The sequence below is a fragment of the Chiloscyllium plagiosum genome, chromosome 16, assembly GCF_004010195.1.
Source record: "Chiloscyllium plagiosum isolate BGI_BamShark_2017 chromosome 16, ASM401019v2, whole genome shotgun sequence".
In the NCBI taxonomy this organism is placed as follows: Eukaryota; Metazoa; Chordata; class Chondrichthyes; order Orectolobiformes; family Hemiscylliidae; genus Chiloscyllium; species Chiloscyllium plagiosum.
In genome coordinates this window covers 38,154,712-38,178,608 of record NC_057725.1, presented here as the reverse complement: position 1 = coordinate 38,178,608, position 23,897 = coordinate 38,154,712, and the positions used below count along the sequence as shown (strand labels likewise).

The window sequence follows — 23,897 nt, the reverse complement described above, 5'->3', positions numbered from 1 at the left end:
CTCATCGGTTCCGTTACAAACTGTTCAAGAAAACTTTCACAGATGCATTTAACAAACTCCTCCTCAAGGCTACCCTGACTGAGCTGCTCGACGAATCTACATGCAGATTAAAATCCCCCATGATAATTGCCTTACCATTTTTAGAGACATTAGTTATTTCTTTGTTTATTGCCCGCCCCAATGTGATGTTATTAGTTGGTGGCCTATAGACTATGCCCATCGGGGACTTTTTCTTCTTAGAATTTCTAATTTCCACCCAAATGGATTCAACCTCATTCTCCATAGAACCTCTTAGAACCACTCTAATGTTGTCCTTGAATATCAGAGCTACACCACCTCCCTTACATTCCTGTCTGTCCTTCGAATAGTCTGGTAACCCTGGATATTTAACTTCCACTTATGACTATTCTGTAACCATGTCTCCGTAATGGCTACCAAGTCATGTACATTTGTGATGATTTGTGCCATTAACTCATCAACCTTGTTACAAATGCCATGAGCATTCAGGTAAAGTGCCTTTATGCCAGCTTTCATAATGTCATGATTCACAACATCTCTAATATCTCCTGAGTTATCCTTCCTTTTTGCTTCTTTTGTAGCCTGCCTTGAACTTAAACCCTCCTACATACATGCTAACCCGTTGTTTACCTTTTTTATTTATCATCATACTTCCTGATGCTTTCCCTTTCCCTTTCCCCCGACTCACAAGTTTAAACTCCTTTAAATCCTATTTATTCTTTTTGCTAGAACTGGTTCCAGATTGGTTTAGGTGGAGACTGTCCCATCAGATACCCGCGTTCCAAAACTGATGCCAATGCCCCATGAAATGGAACCCTTTTTCCGACACTATTCCCTTAGCCACGTGTTTATTTCCTGAATTTTCTTATTCCTAAGCCAATTTGCACATGGCTCGAGCAGTAATCCGGAGATTATGACCCTCAAGGATTTGTTCCTTAATTTTGTTCCTAGTGCTTGATAATTCCCAAACAGGTCCTCCTTCCTAGCCTTGCCAATGTTCTTAGTCCCAACGTGGACTACAACAACTGGATCCTCCCCTCCCGCTCCAGTATACTTTCAAGTTGGTCAGAGATGTCCTGCACGCTGGCACTGGGCAGGCAACACACCATGCGGGACTCTCAATTCGGCTTGCGAAAGATATCATCTGTCCCCTTAATTATAGAATCCCCTGTAACTACCAAGTTGTCCTTCTGCTTCCCCCTCTTGAATGGCCTGCTGTACCATGGTGGTATGGTCAATTGGCTCATCCTTCCCGCAGCCCTTTTCCTCATCCACAATGAGTTTCCAATACTCTACTAGCGAGGTGTCCTAGGTTTGTGTTCTCCCCAAATCATTTTCTGCATTGCTCATCCAATACCCCGTCTGGCATATCTCATTGCAACACGTTAATATTGGTCATTGTTAATAGCCAGCTTGAATAAGTTGTACATAGCTCTGCCTTGTGCTCTTCTTGGGAAATGTTAGCTATGCAATCGATAATCAAGTTAGTTGTATCCTGAACAGATATCAAAAACTCAATAGTGTCCAGAATAACTTGATAGGATTTTTGTCCTTACTGACTTGTTTTCTTTCAGTTCTGTTAAGTGCCACTTATGATTCTACAAATATTCTGTTGCAGATCCTGTATTTGTAAATCCCTACTCCTGAGGCACAGTCTGTCCTTGCTAACTTCAATAGACTTCTCTTCCTTCTACTTCTAGTTGGTCAGAATTCCTCCTTTATCAACTATGCTTCCAAGGAAGTGGGTAAACAGCTGCTTTGTGGTAGGAGAGCCCCATTTTGGTACTTCTATCTCAGTCATGTCAAAGACTACTTGTGCATGTCCACACCCTGGCAAGAGAGTCATAGTTTCTCCTATATCCCCCTGTATCCCTTTCTAACACTAATCCTAACACATGGTTCCTATGCTGAGTCTCATTGCATTGGGGAACTGGGGTTGTTCTCTTACTATCTTTTCCTTTCCCACCAGACGTACAGGCCATTATTCCCTACTGTTACTTGTGGATTATCTTAATCCAGGGCTGCATTTTAACATTTAACCTTTTTTTGAAATTCCTGTTTTATGTCTTCAAGAATGTCTAGTTTCTTCTGTACAAGGTGGTAGAATTTGACAGCCTGAACAATTCTTGGTCTAATTTCCCCAGTTGCTCACTTAGGTGTGGGATGGGGGCTGTTCTACTTTTTCATAATCCATGAGATGGTTACAGAATGTATCGAATACTTTTTTGGTTGTCCAGTTTTTATTGTCAGATATGCATCATTCATACCTGGACTGTAGTGACCAGCAAGCAGAATTTGAGGTACATGATGTTTTTATGATTGATACACAATACTGTTCCCCCATGTTTATTTATCCCTTTGGCTAATTTGTCAAGTATTCACTAGCGTGTCTTTATTTTCCCCCTTTTTGAACCATACTCATAATTTGACTTGCAGGGAGCCTTATGTCTCAGTCTTAGCCTAATTAGTGAAGTTCCCATTAAATCAGATACTTGCTAGATTATATTTGACTTTCCTCCTTTTAAAATTATTTCAAATCCAAAATTGACATGTAGACCCAAAGGTTTCTTTTGTATACAGCTCCTGTGGTATTATTGGGTTGGCAGGATCCATTAGTGGGAGAAAGTGAGGACTGCAGATGCTGGAGATCAGAGCTTAAAAATGTGTTGCTGGAAAAGCGCAGCAGGTCAGGCAGCATCAAAGGAGCGGAGAATCGACGTTTCGGGCATAAGCTTTTCCTGAAGAAGGGCTTATGCCCAAAACGTCGATTCTCCTGCTCCTTTGATGCTGCCTGACCTGCTGCGCTTTTCCAGCAACACATTTTTAAGCTCAGGATTCATTAGTGGTCAATTAAATCCCTCCCAACAATTTATCCCATTTTTACTGATACAAGTTAGAACCACTTAGATTGTTTCCATCGGCTCTTGCTTTTATTTAAAATATTTAGATTTATTAGCCCCAAAATCTCATTGAATGTCCTATTGTATGTTCGAACTAGCAATTTGTGTGAAGTAATTTTATCAATCCCAATTTCAGAAAAAAATTAAAACCAGACTTCAAGGTTTTAAAAATGATTGTAATCACTTCATTGTTTTCCCTTTGCTCTAAAATTCATATTTTGTAACCACTGAATGTTATAAATTCAGATTTATGCTCCTTAATTTGGTTTGTTATCCTGCAGTTAGAGTCATAGCATCATACAACAGAGAAACAGACCCTTTGGTCCAACCAGTCCATGCTGACCATGTTCCCAAAATAAACTTGTTCCACCTGCCTGTGCATGGTCCATATTCCTCCCAACTTTTTCTATTCAATCCAAATGTCCTTTAAACAAAACTGTACCTGCATCCACCACTTCCCCTGGCAGTTCATTCCACACATGAACCACTTCCTGTGTAAAACGTTTGCCCCTCATGTCCTTTTTAAATCTTTCTTATCTCACCTTAAACATATGCCTCCATCCTAGGAAAAATACCCTATCAAGCCAATTTTGTATCCAACTGGCAAGCTCACCCATGTAATCTAACTTTTATAATGATTCAATCATGTGGAACCTTGTCAAAGGCTTGACTAAAATCCACTAAAGAATGTCTACCACTCTGCCCTCATCAATCTTTTTGGTTACTTCAGTAAAAAAATTCAACCAAGTTCTCCATCTGCAGATCACCTCACTCAATAATAGTAAAATAACATCAAACATGGACTTAAAATTTTCCAGCTGTTTTTCATCTCTATCCTGCTTGAGGATACTTCTAAATGTTCCAATCCCAAAAACCCTTGATTCTTTAAATCTAAATTCTCCTTGCTCCTTCTTACAATTTTAATCACTTTACTCTATGATTGGAACCCATTCTTTAGTGCAATATTTCTCCTCCTTTGTACCAGCACATTTTGGATTAGTCTAAGAATATCCTTGCACACCTATGCAGTATACTAAAATTCAGACCTCTTAAAAGGAAAGGCAAGAACACAAACATTACCGTGGGCTAAGGAGTGGTAGATGGAGTTTTGTTTTAGATAAACATGAGAAAATGCATTTTAGTAAGGCAAATCAGGTCAGGACTTGGTGGTAAGACCTGCTGAACAAAGAGACCTAAGGGTGCACGTGCATGGTCCCTTGAAATTGGAGCCACAGGTAGACGGGGTGAAGAAGGCATTTGGCACACTTGCCTTCATTAGACAGTGCATTGAGTATAGTGGTTGGGATATCATGGTGTGGCTGTACAGGATGTTGGTGAGGCCATTTCTGGAGTATTGTATGAATTTCTGGTCAACCTGTTATAGGAAGAATATTATTAGACCAGAGAGGGTTCAGAAAAGATTTACCAAAATGTTGAGGATTGGAGGGTTTGAATTATAACAAATGGCTGGGACTTTTTTCACTGTAGCGTATGAGGTTGAGAGGTGGCCTTATAGAAGTTTATAAAACCATGAGGGATGTAGATAAGGTGAATGGCAGGCCTTTTCCCTAGAGTGGGGAATTTCAAGACTAGAAGGCATATTTGTAAGGTATTTTAAACATTGTAACTGTACTTGCATCCACCACTTACCCTGCAGTTCATTCCACAACAGACCATTTCCTTGTAAAAAAGGTTGTCCCTCCTGTCCTTTTTAAATCTTTCTCCTCACACCTTAGAAATATGCCCCCTAGTTTTGAACTCCCCTACCTTACGGAAAAGGCCTTTGCAATTCAATCTATGCCCCTCATGATTTTATAACATCTATAAGGTCACCCTCAACCTCCTATTCTCCAGTGAAAATGCCTGAGTCTATCCAGCCTATTTTTATAACTCAAACCCTCCATTCCCAGCAACATCCTGGTAAATCTGTTCTGATCCTTCTCCAATATAACAAAGCAACTAGGACTGCACAGAGTAATCAGGAAGAAGGCTCACCAGTGTCCTGTACAGCCTCAACATGACCCAACTCCAATACTCAATGGTCTGAGTAATAGAGACAAACATGCTAAATGCCTTCTTAGCCACTCTGTCAACCTGTGATGCAAATTTCAAAGAATTATGTATTTGAACTCTGTTCTGCAGCACTACCCAGGGCCTTACCATTATTTGTATGAGTCTTGCCTTTGTTTTACCAAAAGGCAAAACTTCACATTTATCAAAATTAAACTCCATCTGCCACTCCTCAGCCCATTAGCCCAATTGATCAAGGTCTTTTTGAAATCTTAGATAAGCTTCTTCACTGTCCACTATCCTACTAATTTTGGTGTTATCTGCAAGTGTTCTAACCATGCCTCCTATATTCTCATCTAATATCAATCTCTGTGAATACTGCTGGTCATAGGTCTACAGTCCGAAAAACAACCCTCTACCGCCAACTGGGTGAACTTTTCATCAATATATTATCTATTTATATGTAATTTAAATAATATGTTGAGTTTGTTTAACATTAAGATCAAGTAGGAGTAAGTGAGGACTATAGATGCTGGAGATTAGAGTCAAAGATTGTGGTGCTGGAAAAGTACAGCCGGAAATGATTCCTGATGAAGAGCTTATGGCCGAATCGTCGATTCTCCTGCTCCTCGGATGCTGCCTGACCGGTTGTGCTTTTCCAGCATCACACTCTTCGATTAAGATTAAGATTAACTTGCATGTATCTATTGTTACTTCCAAGCCCCACAATTGTCAATATATCCATTTTTTTCTATATGAAAATATAAAGTGTCGAGATTTCATTGCATCTCTCATGATTAGGTTGGCACGGTGACCTTGACAGACCTTTAGAGGTCCACTATAGCCCATGTAACCTGAGGCAGGTGTTTTTCTGCTAGGCCTACCAACTCCTCCGACTCCACTCCTTTGTAAATCCACTTGTTGTAAAACTCCAATGATACAGGCACAATATTACCACTAATTGTGCGCCAATGTAGGTAATCAAAATCACGTGCGGAAACTGACATTAGATCCATCTACTCTGTATGCTTCCAGCGTATGCATGATGTGCCCATGTTAGTCCCTAAACAGCCACTATGTGTCTTGTCGGGAGCATCCTTGCTGCATTTTTGTAGTTTCCAACATGTAGTGCTGGCACCATTGGCGCTGTATAGTCTTTCACAACCATTTAAGATTTCTTATGTGGCTTTGTGGCAGATTTTGTTTAATAATGCTCTGGCATTTTACTACATTAATATTAAACAAAAGTCATTAGAAATTTGAGGTGTCTCTATGTTTTAGAAATTTTTTTAAGACTGATATATTTCAGTTGGGTCATGCAGGAGTGCAGCTTTACTTCTTATGCATAACAATCGTCAATAATATAATAAATTTGCTAGTATTATTGATAAAAATGAGTAATTTGTTATATCTGCTTGTCATTTTCTTGTTAGTTCTGTTGCCCAAGCAATTTTATCTGTCACTCCAAAACATTAACCAAGCATTTATTCAACTTGCACTATTACACTAAACTGATATAGAAATGCTAAGTCAGATTCCCTCATAGCTTAGTGCATAACTAATCAGGCTCAGGCCAACAAATTTCACAGAGATATCTAGCAGACTATGTTCAATTGATTATCATAAGGGGAATCATTAGACCCTTAATCCTGGGTAAGGTCAAACATAATTGTGGGAGTTTGTATGGCTGGCAAGCAACTTTATTCCATTACTTGTGTGATGGATTTTAACTATCATTTGCCATCTGGCTGAACTGTATGCTGACACTTGTAGTTTGAGATTACAACTTGCTTCCTTCGGTGGAGTACAGTTTACAGCAATAGTGGCCTTTCTCATTCTTGCACCTTTGAAAAATTTGAATTGTTGATTTGAACGGTTGGTACATTTTGGACAGAAAGAGTATGTTGAAGCTAATGCAGTTCCTGGTCTGGGTAATTTCTGCCTGCTGGATTCTAGTTTTGAGTGCTACTCTTTTAATAAAGTACATATCTTGCTGTTGTCAATTTCAGTTGATTGACTTTTAAAAATTGTTTGCATCCTGCATTGATTTAAAACGTGAGATCTTTAATTTATCCTGTCTACAGGTGACAGGAGTGAGGTTGATGAGTTTCCACTCTTTTGTCCGCTTCACACTAAAGAGCCAATGAAGCTGTTCTGTGAGACCTGCGATGTGCTGGCCTGCTGGAACTGCCAGCTAACACAACACAAAGGTCATAGGTAAGCTGGAGGGAGATTATCTAGGTGCATTGTAATTCAGCATTAATAGGAGAATTGCAAGATCCCTTCTCCCCGCAAGTTTAAAGCTGCATAATTTAGTTTTCAAAACCCAGTGTAGGATACTTTGCCCCAGAGTTGAGGAATTATTTAAGAATTTTTTTGGGATGCTGCAATCAGTTTCTGTATGTGGGTAGAACAGAACGCTTTTTATTCAGATCGAGTAAGATTAGAGAGTAAGAAAATCATTGGACGAAGGTAATTAAAATTATATGCTTGAGGGTTGGAGCAAAGTGAAGAAGGGTGAGAAAATGAATTGCACAGTATGACACTACAGTGACTTTATAAGGTGTATTCTGTTCTTGTTATTTTTTGAAGCAAGTGCTTTGAGACGGGGAAGTGGGCTGTCTGGTCCAAGCCAATAGAGTAAAAAGTTTGTAAGGTCCCTGGGTTTTATTTTAAAGTTAAACAATAGGAGCATGAATGGCTCCCACAGACCCAAGGTTTTAGTTCAGCTTTCAGCACTTGTTAGGGTTTTGAAGCTGGTTGTGGAAATTGCCATACATCCCTCTCTACTGCAGCAAAACGCTTGAGTTCTCTCTCTCTCTCTCTCTCTCTCTCTCTCTCTCTCTCTCTCTCTCTCTGCCAGAATTTTCTTTTGATGTTCATTTCTCACAAACTGAAGAAACATTATATGTGAGACTGAATTTGACTTTTCTAAGGGCGTGTTTATGGAATGTTGTTATATTCAAACATTTGCTGTTCAGTAGTTAAATAATCTAGTATTCTGTTAAATTTTCCAATAGAGTTAAAGAACAAAGAACAAAGAAAGAACAAAGAAAATTTACAGCCCAGGAACAGGCCCTGGGCCGATCCAAATGTACTGTCTAAACCTGTCAGTCAATTCCTAAGCATCTGTATCCCCCTGCTCCCCACCTACTCATGCATTCATCCAGACACATCTTCAATGAATTGACAGTGCCTGCCTCCACCACTTATGCTGGCAACGCGTTTCAAACGCCCACCACCCTCTGTGTGAAGTACTTATTGCATGTATCCCCCTTAAACTTTCCACCTCTCACCTTGAAAGCGTGACCTCTTGTTATTGAATCCTTCACCCTGGGAAAAAGCTTATCTCTATCCACCCTGTCTATACCTTTCATGATTTTGTAAACCTCAATCAGGTCCCCCCTCAATCTCCTTTTTTCTAATGAAAATAAACCTAACCTACTCAACCTTTCTTCATAGCTAGCACCTTCCATACCAGGCGACATCCTCGTAAACCTTCTCTGCACCCTCTCCAAAGCGTCCACATCCTTTTACTAATGTGGCAACCAGAACTGTAGACAGTATTCTAAATGCAGCCAAACCAATGTCTTGTACAATTTTAACATGATTGCCAGCTCTTATACTCAATGCCCCATCCAATGAAGGCAAGCATACTATGTGCCTTCTTGACCACTCTATCCATCTGTGCAGCAACCTTCAGGGTACAATGGACCTGAAGCCCCAGATCTCTCTGCTCATCAACTTTTCCCAAGGCTCTTCCGTTTGTTGTATAATTTGCTCTAGAATTAGTCTTGCCTAAATGCATCACCTCACATTTTTCTAAATTGAAAACCATCTGCCACTTTTCCACCCTACTCTCCAGTCTGTCTATATCCTCCTGTATTCTCTGACAGTCCCTTATGCTTTCTGCTACGCCACCAATCTGCGTGTTATCTGTAAACTTACTGATCATACAAACAGTGCCTTCTTCCAGATCATTTATGTATATTACATACAACAGTGGCCCCAGCAATGATCCCTGTGGAACAGAACTGGTCACCTTTCTCCATTTTGAGAAACTCCCTTCAGCTACTACTCTCTGTCTCCTGTTGCTCAACCAGTGTTTTATCCACCTAGCTAGAACACCCTGCACACCATGTGACTTCACTTTCTCCATTTGTCTACCATGGGGAACCTTATCAAATGCTTTACTAAAGTCCATGTATATGACATCAACAGCCCTTCCTTCAACTATCAACTTGGTCACTTCCTCGAAGAACTCTATTAAGTTGGTAAGGCACAATCTCCCCCGCATAAAACCATGTTGCCTATCACTGATCAGCCCATTCTTTTCTAAATATAAATAGATCCTATCCCTCAGTACCTTTTCCAGCAACTTTCCCACCACTGATGTTGGGCTCACTGGTCTGTAGTTACCTGAAATATCCTTACTACCCTTGTACAGGGGTCAACATGAGCAATCTTCCAGTCCTCCGGCACCTCACCTGTGTTTAAGGATGCCACAAAGATATCTGTCAGGGTCCCAGCTATTTCCTCTCTCGCCTCCTCAGCAACCTGGGATAGATCCCATCTGGTCCTGGGGATTTGTCCACCTTAATTACCCCCAGCCTACCCAACACATCTTCCCTACTTATGTCAACGTGATCCAGACTAATCAAACTTCTATCTCTAATCTCAACATTCATCATGTTCCTCTCCTCAGTGAACACTGATGCAATGTAATCATTCAGAACCTCACCCATTCTCTCAGGTTCGACACAGAGCCTTCTTTCGTTATCCTTTAGTGGACGAATCCTTTCTGTAGTTACCCGTTTGCTTCTTATATAAGAATAAAATGCTTTGCGATTCTCCTTAATTCTGCTCGCTAAAGCTATTTCATGACCCCTTTTAGCCCGCTTGATTCCTCATTTAAGACTTGTCCTACTCTTCCGATATTCTTCCAGAGCCCGTTCTGTCCTTAGCTGCCGAGACTTTATGTATGCTTCCCTTTTCCTCTTGGCTAGTCGTACAATTTCTCCTGTCATCCACGGTTCACGAATCTGCCCTTCTTATCCTTTGTCTTCAATGGGACATGCCTATCCTGCACTATCTCTAACCTATCTTTGAAAGCCTTCCACATCTCAAATGTAGACTTCCCTTCAAATAGCTGTGTCCCATCTACATTTCCGAGCTTCTCCTGCCTAATTTTGATATAATTGGCCTTGGCCCAGTTTAGTACTCTTCCCTGAGGACTACTCTCTTCTTTATCTATGAGTATCCTAAAATTTACAGAATTGTGGTCACTGTTCCCAAAGGAATCCCCCACTGCAACTTCTACAACCTTGTCTGGCTCATTCCCCAGTACCAGGTCCAATATGGCCCCTTCCCTCGTCAGATTATTGACATCCTGCTCTCGAAGACTCTCCTGGACGTTTCTTACAAATTCTACCCCATCCAGACCTCTGACGTTAAGTCTATCCCAGTCAATGTTGGGAAAATTAAAATCTCCCATCACCACTACCCTATTGCCTCTACATCTTTCCATAATCTTTTGCCTATTTGTTCTTCTACCTCACGCTCACTGTTGGGGCTGTATTACACCCTTCTTATTTCTCAGCTCCACCCATAATGGCTCACTACCCAAGACCTCCATAGTGTGCTCTTTTAGCACAGCCATGATATTGTCCTTGACCAGCAATGCAATTCCACCCCCCCCTTCACTTCCCTCCCTGTCCTATCTGAAGCGTCTATATCCTGAAACATTTAATTGCCAATCATCATGCCCTTCCTTCAACCAAGTCTCTGTGATTGCAATAACGTCATACTCCCAGGCACCAATCCAAGCCCTAAGTTCATCTGCCTTACACACTATACTCCTTGCATTAAAGTAGATGCATTTCAGGCCACCAGTTTTTTTGTGCTTACCTGCTCTCTGCCTTCTCTTCCCTTTATTAATGCTATCTTCACGATTCTTACAGCCTCCAGTCTCCACCTCGTTGCCTACTGTTTTCTCTTCTGGTTCTCAGCCCCCTGCCACATTAGTTTAAAACCTCCCCAACAGCGGTAGCAAAAACTCCCATAAGGACATTGGTTCCAGTCTGGTTCAGATGTAGACCGTCCATTTTGTAATAGTCCCATCTTCCCTAGAACCAGTCTCAATGTCCAACAAATCTGAACCCCTCCCTCCTACATCTCTCAGGCCACATGTTCATTCTGACTATTTTTTCATTTCTACGCTGGCTAGCATGTGGCACTGGTAGTAATCCTGAGATCACTACCTTTGAGGTCATAGAACATAGAACATAGAACAATACAGCACAGAACAGGCCCTTCGGCCCACGAGATGTTGTGCCGAACATTTGTCCTAGCTTAAGCACCCATCCATGTACTTATCCAATTGCCGCATACAGTTTGCCAATGATTCTGACTCTGCCACTGCCACTCCCACAGGCAGCGCATTCCATGCCCCCACCACTCTCTGGGTAAAGAACCTACCCCTGACATCTCCCCTATACCTTCCACCCTTCACCTTAAATTTATGTTCCCTTGTAACACTCTGTTGTACCCGGGCAAAAAGTTTCTGATTGTCTACTCTATCTATTCCCCTGATCATCTTATACACCTCTATCAAGTCACCCCTCATCCTTCTCCGTTCCAATGAGAAAAGGCCTAGCACGCTCAACCTATCCTCGTACGACCTATTCTCCATTCCAGGCAACATCCTGGTAAATCTTCTCTGCACCCTCTCCAAAGCTTCTACATCTTTCCCAAATGTGGCCTAACCAAAGTCCTGTACAGCTGTAACATCACTTCATGACTCTTGAATTCAATCCCTCTGCTAATGAACGCTAATACACCATAGGCCTTCTTACAAGCTCTATCCACCTGAGTGGCAACTTTCAAAGATCTATGAACATAGACCCCAAGATCCCTCTGCTCCTCCACCTTACTAAGAACCCTACCGTTAACCCTGTATTCCGCATTCTTATTTGTCCTTCCAAAATGGACAACCTCACACTTGGCAGGGTTGAACTCCATCTGCCACTCCTCAGCCCAACTCTGCATCATATCTAAGGTCCTCCTCTTTAACTTCTCTCCTAACTCCCTTAATTTCTTATTTCAGGACCTCATCTCATTTTCTACTTATATCGTTGATGCCTATATGCACCAAGACGACTGGCTGTTCACACTCCCCTTTTAGAAAGCTCTGCAGCCAATCGGTTTTACCAATTCTTTCTTTGTTTGTATTTTAACTATAGGGTGAGAATAAAGTGTATTTTGCTTAAAGCCAAGTGGTGTAACCAATTAAATTACACTTGGAACACAGCACCTTAAAATTGCCTTTTAAATAAGATAAACATTAGAACGCAGGCTACCTCCTTGATAGCTTTGAAGGGGGTTTGATCTGGTTCACAATAATAAGGATCAGGGATATTTAAAATATCCAGCAGGTTGTAGGGAGAAGCTACTTCTGTGGTGATGGGAGAGGCTTATTATAAAAGATCATAAATGGGCCTGTCTGGTTTCTCAGTGGCTGTTGAGATGCTGATTCTATCAATTTGCTTTTCCTATTTCTTGTTCACAGTTTCAAATATCTAGAAGATGCTTTACAAAATCAGAAGATGGTTTTGGAGGAATTAACACTGAAAATGGAAGAGAAAAAAGTCAGCATCCAGAACACAGCAAAACAAGTGGAGGACAGGTAATATGATCCACTTTTACTCAAAAAAATCACTGATTTAAAATTAGTTCAGCCAGGCAGTTTACAAATCTGTCATTTATTCGATATGAAGCTACTCAAGCTGATCAAGACAGAAAAAGAATTGAAACTGAGATTAATAAAAAAAAATTAAATATTAAAAAATGTTTCTTCTGAATCTAATTGCTAAAATATAAGAAGGCAATAGCTTTGCTAATTCAAGGACTCTGTATCCAGTCAGAAGTCACACCACACCAGGTTATGGTGCAACAGGTCTATTTGAAATCACACAAGCTTTCGGAGTGCAGCCCCTTTGTCAGGTTCAGTGAGAGAGCAGGGCACACAGATTTGGAGTTCATAGGCAGATATAAACACTGTCTGTGTGCCCTGTTCTCTCACTGCAACTGATGAAGGGGCTGCACTCCGAAAGCTTGTGCAATCTCAAATACTTGGGGATAGTATAGACTGCAGATGCTGGAAGTCAATAAAAAGTGGAGCTGAAAAGGCACAGGCAGGTCAAACAGCATTGGAGAAGCAGGAAAGTCGACATTTTCATCCCAACCCAAAACATCAACGCTCCCCCTCCTCCAATGCAGCCTGACCTGCTGTGGCTTTCCAGCTCCACTTTTTTATCGACAGTGATTTCAAATAAATCTGTTGGACTCTAAAGTGGTGTTGTGTGACCTTTTGAGTTTGTCCACCCCAGTCAAACACCGGCACTTCCACATCATCCGTATTCAATCAATAATGACCTTTCTAAAGAGTCAATTGAAATTAGTCAATTAAATTTCTAAAGTCAAATCGATTAGTAATTAAAAACATATAATTTGACTTTGATAAGTGTAATTTTTTGACATTGGAGTTGGTAACAAAATCTATTGAAACAATTTGTTCTGAAATCTGCCAATATCGCCTTTAAAATCACCTGACGGATCAATGGGCATGGCACAGTCTTCCATTGTTGTTCAATGAAGAGCTGACTCGGGATTCCTGTTATGTGTCTGCGGCTCACTAGCTTGTTGACTATGAAACCTGAGACCCAATATCTGGTGTACGTCAGGCACAGGAACTAGTTATTGAGCTAATCAGTAACCAAAACTAATTGCACTTAAATTTCTTAAGCTGCATGTCTTGCATCTTTGAGGTGATTTTCCATCTGTTGGGTTTTGGTTACTTATATAGTACATTTAATTTATTTTTGTACTGGACTAATTTGTTCGATTTCAACTTTTTTGCTTCACTGCTGCCAATCAAAACATTTCAACATATAAATTTAAAGGCCATTTTCCATCTCTAAACAATGCACTGTAGACAATATCCAAGCTTAAAGTTTGTCAAAAGTGAGTTCTAGTGCCATTTTAAAAAGCTGCAGCTGCACATTTCAGCCCTGTTCAAGAAATCTTATTTCTCCAGGTTTTAGCACTTGCAGTACAGAATTCATATTACTAGCGTTATGTTATTCAGGAAAAAGTAACTAACACAGGAGGTACTCTCCAGAGTAGCTCAGTCCTCTCAGAAATGTGAAATACATTTTGTCTATTAGAGCAGAGCTGGCAAATCAAGGATTTGTTGCCCATCTCTAGTTGTCTCTGAGAAGGTGATCATGATCTTCCACCATGAACCACTGCAGTTGTAGCTACACCAATAGTGCTGTTAGGAATGGAGTTTTAGATGGCAGGGAAGGAAAAGCAGTACAGTTCAACCAGATTGTTCATGGCTTGGAGAGGAACTTGCTGTTCCCATGTATCCCATGCCCTTGTTGTTCAAGTTACTTTAGATTGCCAATTTGGTATGTGCTTTGCTAAGAACCCTTAATGAGTTACTGCAGTGCATCGTGTATGTGGCACACACAGCAACCACTGTGCACCAAAGATGGGGAGTGTGCATGTTTAAGTGGATGGTATGTCTATCTATTGAGATGCTTTTTCTGGATGGTGTCAATTTTCTTGAGTGTTGACTGAGGGAAGCTGCATTTTCTAGATTTTTGTGTGTGATTTTTTTTTTGTTGAGCCAGGGCAATTGTAAGGAATGACCATGGTCTGACTCAAGGTGGTAAGGTACAGAAAATCGATGCATTAGGCACTGCTGAAGACTAGGGGCTGACCTACATGGGAGATTGAATGTCACAGATCAATTTGGAGGGTGCCGTGAAGAGCAGCCTATGGGGAACAGTATCAGCTCAGTGAAAGTGAAAGGTTGTTTACTCCATCAGTTCAGAGCAGCAGAGGTTACTGCAGGTTGTCAGTGCCATGCAGCTAAGGGGTCTGTTCAGTTCCCTGAAGTTGGAGGCCTATGGGCAGTAATTGCTCAGTGCAGTTAGTAGCCAGGGCAAGGGAAAGCCTGTGACCCATAGAGTTTAGCTCTGTGACTAGAGTGCTGGAACTAGATGCTATGGTGCAATCTAATTAATCTAGTCGACATTGTCATTGGAGAACAGATTGAGCACTAGGAATGAGCAATCATTGGGGCAGACTGAGTTGGAGTGGCTTTTGAGAGGAATCGGAGGTTGTCTCTCAAAGAGAGTAGCTGAAATCTCTCGAACAAAGACAGTGTTTTAAGGAACTTTGTGATTCAATTATTTGTCGATGTCTGGTTGGTTGGCTAAGAAATTTGAGGAATCTGCCATTTGTTGCATCTGCCATTTAGTGAGTGATTTGTTTGACCATAGTTTGCCTGTTTCATATTTATCGCCTGTTAATTCTGCATGTTAAAAGTATGAGAGAGTGTTGACTGCTTTGCTGACTATTATACAGTAAAATGTCTTCTGTTTGTTTAAACCAGTGGAATCTTATGGCTTTATTCTCTTAGTAAGCAAGTAAGTTTTAAAATTTTGACAACCCTACTGGTCCCTAACCAGGTTTTAAGGGGCCGGCATGGTGGCTAAGTGGTTAGCACTGCTGCCTCTCAGTGCCAGGGACCCCGGTTTGATTCCAGCCTTGGGCAACTGTCTGTGTAGAGGTTGCACATTCTCCTCATGTCTGCGTGAGTTTCCTCTGGTGTTCCGGGTTCCTCCCACAATTCAAAGATGTGCAGGTTGGCCATGCTAAATTGCCCATTGTGTTCAAGGTGCAGTAGTCAGGGGTAAATGTAGGGTTTTATAGGGTAGGGGAATTACTAGATTACTTAGTGTGGAAACAGGCCCTTCGGCCCAACAAGTCCACACCAACCCGCCGAAGCGCAACCCACCCAGACCCATCACCCTACATTTACCCCTTCACCTAACACTACGGGCAATTTGGCATAGCCAATTCACCTAACCTGCACATTTTTGGATTGTGGGAGAAAACCGGAGCACCCGGAGGAAACCCACGCAGATACGGGGAGAATGTGCAAACTCCACACAGAGAGTCACCTGAGGTGGGAATTGAACCCAGGTCTCTGGCGCTGTGAGGCAGCAGTGCTATCCACTGTGCTGCCCACTTAAGAAACACGGGCTCATCCAGGATTTGAACCCGGACCTCTCGGAGATCTGCGAGAGGAACACCCAAAGCGAGAATCGTACCCCTAGACCAACGAGCCCGTCTAGCTGGGTTACTCTTCAGAGGGTCAGTGTGGACTTGTTGGGCCAAATGGCCTGTTTCCACACTGTAGGGATTCAATGATTCAACCAAAATGCAGATCTTGTCTGGGATCACAGAAGTGGGGAAAATTCCATTATATTCCTGCCATGTGATTGTGGATATGTTTTAGGGTGTCAGGAGACTTATACACTACAGAATCTCCAGTCTTTGATCAGCTCACAATACTTATTCACATTTCGTAGGTGATTAATCCATTTAAAATTGGTGGTGACCAACCATATATTAATGTTGGGAGATTCAGTGATGGTAATAGCTATTGAAAATCAGGTAGAAATGGTTAAATTCTTTTTTGTTGGATATGGCCATTGTCTGACACTTGTGTATCACAAATGTTTGTGCTACTTATTAGCCCAAGCCTAAATATTGTACAGGTTTTGCTGTATAATGGATATTTCCATTATTGCTAGTATCACCAATGGTACCAACCACGATGCAGTTATAAACAACATCCTGACTTCTGATTTTATTGTGGAGGGAATATTGTTGATGAAGCAGTGAAGATGGTTGAGGCAAGGACATTACCTTGAGGAACTCCTATAGCAATGTCTTGTGGCTCCTTTCTTTATGCTATGTATAACTCCAACTAATGGAGTTGTCTGCTTCTGATTCTGCTTGACATCAATTTTGGTAGGGGCCCTTAATTCCACATTTGGTTAAATTTATACCTTGTTGACAACACCTGTCATAGTTAAATTACTGTGAACTTCAGCAGGTTTGTCCATGTTTAGTCATAAGCTTTAATGAGATCTGGAACATAACGATAATGATAGAACTGATACTAAAACATTAGGGAACTACTTAAGAGCTATGTAATGGCACTGTTACAATGACACCTTCCATCATTTTGCTGAAGATTAAAAGTAGACAACTTTGGTAACAGGCTGTATTGGATTTATCTGGCTTTTTGTGTAAAGGTTAAGCCTGGGCAATTTTACGCTTTGCTGGGTAGCTTCCCTTGTTAGATCTGGTATTGTTTGTTACTCTGTTTAGAAATAATTTATCTCAAAAAATTAAAGATTACATTTCAACAAGGCTTGTTGCACTGATGAAGAATTATTGAATTGGATTTAAATTAACAGGGATCTGTGAGAGCTAAATCAATAAACTTGAGGAAAACTTAAAACAGCTTTGAACTGAAAATATCCGGCTTTTTTTCAAAATACTGAATGTAGCTTGGCTAAAAACTTGAGAGACGGAGAAACAAGTTGTCCTCTACTGCTCTCTAAGTTTTTGAGCTTTTATAGAGAAAAGGATAGGACTTTTATATTTAAAAATATATTGACAGTTGAAAGAAATTATCGTTAGATGTTCATCATTCATTATGCTAGTAAACTTGAACTTTGTGTGTTGCCTTATTGAATTTCCAAAACATCGAGTTACGCACATCATTCCATAATCTTGTTTTTGCATATGAACATTTGTTTAGACTAAAATCTGCATTTCAGAATATACAAGGATCCATTAGGGAAGGTTGGAGAAAGTTTGTTAAGGTTAAAGAATTGGTGTACATTCAACCTGTGTCATGTTTACTGTTTCTGACCTTTTGCCACCGTCCTTTTTAACTTATTGATTTATAGCCTGAGTGTTGGCCAATTTTCCCATCAGGGCGAAAGTGAGGACTGCAGATGCTGGAGATTAGAGTCAAGAGTGTAGTGCTGGAAAAGCACAGCCGGTCAGGCAGCATCCGAGGAGCAGGAGAATTGACGTTTCCGGCAAAAGCCCATCATCAGGAATTCCTAAAACGTCGACTCTCCTGCTTGGATGCTGCCTGAACTGCTGTGCTTTTCCAGCACTACAACTCTCAATTTTTCCATCAGGCAATCTTAATTGTTCCCCACAATTCCACAGAATGGCCCTATGCAGATTTGCTTACTTTTTGGCAAAGATGTGGATCAGGATCCTAGAATGTTTTACAAGATTCATTAGAATTAAGAGATTGAGAAAATTGCCTTTTAAAAAGAATGTTGTGTGTTGTTTATGCAGGATAGTTTTGATGATTTTAAACTGTTGATTGTTTCAGCTGCTGTAGTACAATCTGTCACATCTGTCGGAATTTGAGCACAGTTTTCAGAATACATTGTTGAAATGAAATTGCCTCAAGCCTTCTCGGTGAGATGGAATCACTTGGTAAAGTTTTTTTTAGCTTTGTTGTTTCAGAACATCAGCCAAGCAAGAAAAGCCTCGAGTCTGTGTTACGTAATTCTGACAGAAGTCTGCACTCTACACAGAGCTAGTTCACTTGTTACAGCTGTACTGGAACCACTTGGCTAGGGGTACAGTTGGTTTTGGAATATATCTTTGGAATTACTACAAGAATGCGATTGGGGTCCATAGCATTTGCCATGCACAGTGCCATCAGGCATTCTTAATGTCACATGGAGTGAATCAAAAGATTGTCATTTGTGATGGACAACTTGGCATTTCCAGCTGAAGGTAGTTGCACATGTTCAGTTTTGCTTTTTTGCATTCTGATCTCTGCTCTGCTATCTTTGTGGAATTGTTGACCCTTCTCCAGTTAGTTGTTGAATTATCCACCTCCATTTATGTGTGGATTTGGAGGGCTGTAGTTTTTTGATAAAAGCGATTGGTTGTGCATCACAGTGTTTGCTGTGCTGTTAGTTATCCATTAGTAGCTGTGGACCAAGTTTGAGCTGTTAGATCTGGCAACACTGTCATCATATACAAGGTGAAGGTTGTCCTTATTAGGAAGATGGGATGTGATTTTTGCATGTAAATCTGCTGTTGAGTACTGTCGTAGATCATGGAATAGAATTATAGAAACCCTACAGTGTGGAAATGGGCCATTTGGCATTCTATCCAGACTCACTCCCCCCCCCCCTTTCTATGTTAGCCAGTCATGAATTGGATCATAATTGTTCTGTAACGTTTGTCTTGGTTCTTTATTCCAAAACATTATCAATGTCAGTTTCAAAACTTTAAATTGGCCTAGTTTCAATAGGTTTGGGAGAGAAGAGAGTTGTGGTTTTCCCAAATCCTTTTTGTGAAGAAGTGCTCCTTGACATTGCCCTTAAACAATGAAGTTGTTCCCCTCCCAGTTCTGCAGTCTTTCTAGGAAAAGATTGTCTGCACCTATTCTGTCAAATCCTTTAACCATCTATCCACATTGATTGGATCATCCTTACTGGATGAATATTGCCTGATGACTTGCTTATATTCATAATTAATAACTTTGGTCACAGCTATGCTCGTGTTACTAAAATTGAAATAGTGCTTAAAAGATAAATGTAAGGTGATTACTACTGAGTTACCGCACAGACCTTACACTGTTTGAAAGAAAGTACTTTAATTAGGTAAAGGGGTAAATATAGGGGAATGGGTGGGTTACGCTTCAGAGGGTCAGTGTGGACTTGTTGGGCTGAAGGGCCTGTTTCCACACTGTAAGTAATCTAATCTAATCTAAAAAAAATTAATACTTTCATCATCTATAGCATGCCCCAGAAATGTTTAATGGCCAATATGTTGAAGTGTAGTCTTTGTTGCAATGTATTCAAATGTAGATAAGTATTCTAAAACAATAGTTAGGGAAGTGAGGAGATGATCTATTTTTTAGTTTTATTGGTTAAGGAATAAGTGATGGTCAAGAGACGAGGAAGAATCCGCTCCTTTTCTTTTAATAATTTTGTGTGGTTTTACTGATGTGTGCTACTATTGTCTATTTAGTATTACACTGAGAAAGTGATGGTGGTCTGCCTTCTCGAACTAGTGCAGTTTATTTTTGTCAGAAAAATAAGTAGATTGCAGATTACTTGTAAATTTAGAAGGGTGTATAGCAAAAAGATCCAGGAGTACAAATACTAAATACATAAAATACAAAGTTATGATGCAGGTCAATATGTCATAATAGGAACAAAACAAGGGCTCACATTCATTTATAGAAGGATAGAATTGCAAAGTAGAGACATTATGCTAAACTTATTTGAACCTTGGTTAGATGGCTCTGAACAATTCTGGTCACCGCATTACAAAAAGGATATTGAAGCACTGAAGAGTGCACAAAACTGCAGTTAGAATAGAACCGGAACTGCAAGTTCTTACCCATCAGGAAATGAACAGACTTATATACTTATATAACTAATAGACTTATGAACGGACTTCTCATATATTAGAATTGATCTTTCTCTGCACCTTCTCTGCAGCTGTTACACTATATTCTGCACTCTTCTGTTACCCTGATTTGTCTGGTTAGCATGCAATACAATACTTTTCACTGTATCCTGGTACATGTGACAATAATAAATCAAATCAAATTCTTGATGAACAGGCTGAGTTTAATTTTGCTTGAAAAGAGAAGACTGGAGATAATTTAATAGAGTTCTTTTAAATGTTTACAGTTTTGATGGAATAAACAGGAAGCATTTCTACATGGGAAATAGCAAATCAATATAAGATGGTCCCTAAAAAAAATCAAATACAAAATTCAAAACAAATTTTGTGAAATTAGAACACGACCTCATGGAGTCTTTGTGAGTAATAGTACAGATGAATCTAGGGAGAGGGAACAGAGAATTATGCCAATAAAGTTGGATGAGGAAGGATAGAGGATGTTCAGCTGGAGCAGAGATACACACATGGACTGGTTGGGATAAATGGCCTTTCTCTGTACTACATATTCGCTCTACATCTGTATAGTTCATGTGCTGAAGGTGCTAAAAGGCTAAATTCATGTATCTCAAGAAAGAGAGTCATGACACTATTCGTTTTGATTTGTCATAATTCATTCTATTCAGTTACCTTCCCTCTATTCGATCTTTCTCTTTTCTGTTCAGCGGATTCTAGATAGGTGAAATAGCCACAGATTTGCTGCTCATTCTTAATAGGTTTTGAAGACTAGCAGGCAGAACTCCTCCCATTATTTTCCCTGCATTCATGAAGGCCAGCTCTTGGCCTCTGCTTTGTTTTCATTTTTTGGTAGCAAAGAAGGAATTAAATATGTAGACACAATTATTGACCTTCTCATTACCCTTCTTTAGGTTAATTTGAACATAGCCTGGAGTAATCCTTTTCTTTAAAGCAACAATGTTTCTATGTTCCTAGCCCACTCTGCATGGAACCATGCCTCAGTGAGGGAATCAACACCTTCAGGTGGATGGGGAATGGAGAAAATTGGAGATTTTTTTTTCATTCACAGGTAGTTTCGCACTTGTGATTCCTCAGTTATTTAACTTTTGATCTTTGATGTAGCATTTTACAGAGGTACAAAGTGAAAGTGAGACAGGTCTGAATAAATTAGAAGGATAACTGAACCAAGATTTCAGCCTGTTGATATGTGTAAGTTACCTATGATGCAATAACATAGATGGTGGATTGGTCGCTGGTCTTGATCTTAGTTGGAGAGGCTGTGTGTGGAAAATCGATAGAAAAAAGAATTCTCCCAGACCCCACTCCCACAAATTCTAATTTTATTTTTATTAGAATTATAATAGAATCATGGCCCCTGATGCGGTTGGACAGTTTTGTAATTGATTCACTTTAACCAAATTAATGCAAATATGTGTCTATTCAAAGTAAGTTTTTACTGAACAGGAATTTATCTTGTAGGTTAAATGAAGTAAAGCAAATACGAATAAAAGTTGAAAATCAGATTAAGATGGCGAAGATGATCATGATGAATGAATTAAACAAACGAGTGAATGTTCTCATGGACCAGTTGGAGGTGAGGCTTTCTGATGCAGCAAAACTACTTTAACTTTGCAACTATTTTGAAAAACCGAATTGCTGCTTAAGGCTGCAATAATTGATATTTGTTGGGTTTCAATATACTTTAAGGAATTTCAAGAGATATTCTGATGGTATTGTGTTTAAATGTCAGTTATTGGTCATCAGTAACCAGGTAATATAGTGGTACACCATGAATGTCATAAAATGTTTTTATTTCTTGTTATAGTTTCACTTATGGTTGCTTTCGTTAGAAGCAATTTTCAATATGTATGTCATATTCATCACAGCTGAAATGGATCACCTGCTTTCAATATGACTTGCTGTCGTACTTCAGAAATGAAGTATCAGCTAAGCAGTTCTATTACCTTAAAACCATTGACAAAATGATGACAATTATTTTCCTCATGAGTTTATAAAGTATTTTTTGTGGTCATTTTGTATATTATTTTGTAATTCTCGCAGGACCTGACTATTCCTAAATCAGAAGGTAACTAGGTGCGCAATCTGCTCCAATACATTTGGCAATATTTATTTTAAATAAGTACAAAGCAGATCTTCATGGTTGGGCGTGGGCTAAATTTATAATTCTGAAATTTCATCTCTTGAAGAAACAGGATTTTGTTTTGCCGTCAATCTGACAGCACAGCTTAGATTATATTATAGGCATTTCGAATATTGCAAGCTTGGAAATCTGTTGGTGCACTCAAATAGATGCAGCGCCTTTGCTGCAGTGTTTCATTACCAGTTCCAATTCTAGTCTGAAGAAAAATATTATGATGTGGGAAGATTAATTTTATAATTAAAACTGGGGAAGAAATCATTCTTTCTCAATAGAAAATTCTTGAATGGGTTGTAAGTGATGTGGAAACAAAATGCATTGATGGGCTAATATTTAACTAGAACTCACCTTCACCTTAGAATGTTTGCTGTGAAGAACAGAATGCAGTAATTTACCTAGAATGCTAAAACTACTTTTGGTGATAAATGAGTCCCTTTGCAATTATAGTTGACCAAATAGCTATAATAGGGAAATAAGATTCAAAATCACAAATCTCTGAGTCCTTTCCAGCCTTTAATATTTTGTTCAAATGATCACCCCCGTTGGATTGCTACCTTTGTTGTGGAACTTGAGATCATAGAATCTGTTGCAAATTCACCAACATCATTCTTCTTTGGTTATGGGGCTGTTCAGTAATATTCCATTCATTGGTTTGGGGACAGGTGGGGTGGGGTGGAGTGGCTGCACTTGGAAGAATATATGTTTGCTATAGCGCTACATTTCGTCATCCCTGATTCTATGATTTGTTTCTCCCGAGTTTTCCATTGAAAATGTGGAATCAGAGAATGTCGCCTTCTATATATGTTAGCAGCTATCTTTTGGCCGAGAATTTCAACAAAATGAGAAACCAAAGCAGCACAGGCATACTAATAACTGCCCTTCTGCTTCAGTTTTAGTTCCATCTAATTTGGTAAATTAACAACTATAAACATTTTATATGGTGTAATGGAAGCTCTTTTTGGTGATAATGATGCCAACGTTCTTTTAATCACAGAATATCACAAATGAACGAAAGCTCAAACTGGAGCACCAGCTTCAAGCAGTGATGGGTTTGTGCAAGCACTTAGAGCATGTATTGAACTTCATCAATTGGGCAGTCTCTAAGAAGAATGATATTCCATTCTTATTCAGCAAGGAACTGGTAAGTGTGTATGGTCAACTTGGGCAATATTGCTGGCAAAATCAATCAAAAAAAAGTGTGCATTAATTATACAGAACTGGCTCAAAGGTAGAAGACGGAGGGTGGTGGTGGAGGGTTGTTTTTCAGACTGGAGGCCTGTGACCAGTGGAGTGCCTCAAGGATTGGTGCTGGGCCCTCTACGTTTTGTCATTTACATAAATGATTTGGATGCAAGCATAATAGGTACAGTTAGTAAGTTTGCAGATGACACCAAAATTGGAGGTGTAGTGGACAGCAAAGAGGGTTACCTCAGATTACAACAAGATCTGCACCAGATGGGCCAATGGGC

General features: G+C 40.0%; 1 protein-coding gene across 2 annotated transcripts in view; it reads left to right on the top strand.

Moving 5' to 3' along the window:
• trim66 (tripartite motif containing 66) overlaps window positions 1-23,897 on the top strand; it is a 230,461-nt gene that overhangs the window by 166,333 nt on the left and 40,231 nt on the right. The window contains exons 4-7 of one of the 2 annotated variants that reach the window (XM_043705850.1): window positions 7,013-7,145; window positions 12,496-12,612; window positions 21,750-21,864; window positions 23,423-23,569. In XM_043705850.1, the coding sequence (XP_043561785.1) occupies window positions 7,013-7,145; window positions 12,496-12,612; window positions 21,750-21,864; window positions 23,423-23,569 (512 nt within the window). The remainder of the gene's footprint in view (window positions 1-7,012; window positions 7,146-12,495; window positions 12,613-21,749; window positions 21,865-23,422; window positions 23,570-23,897) is intronic. The other variant, XM_043705851.1, reaches the window with a different exon arrangement.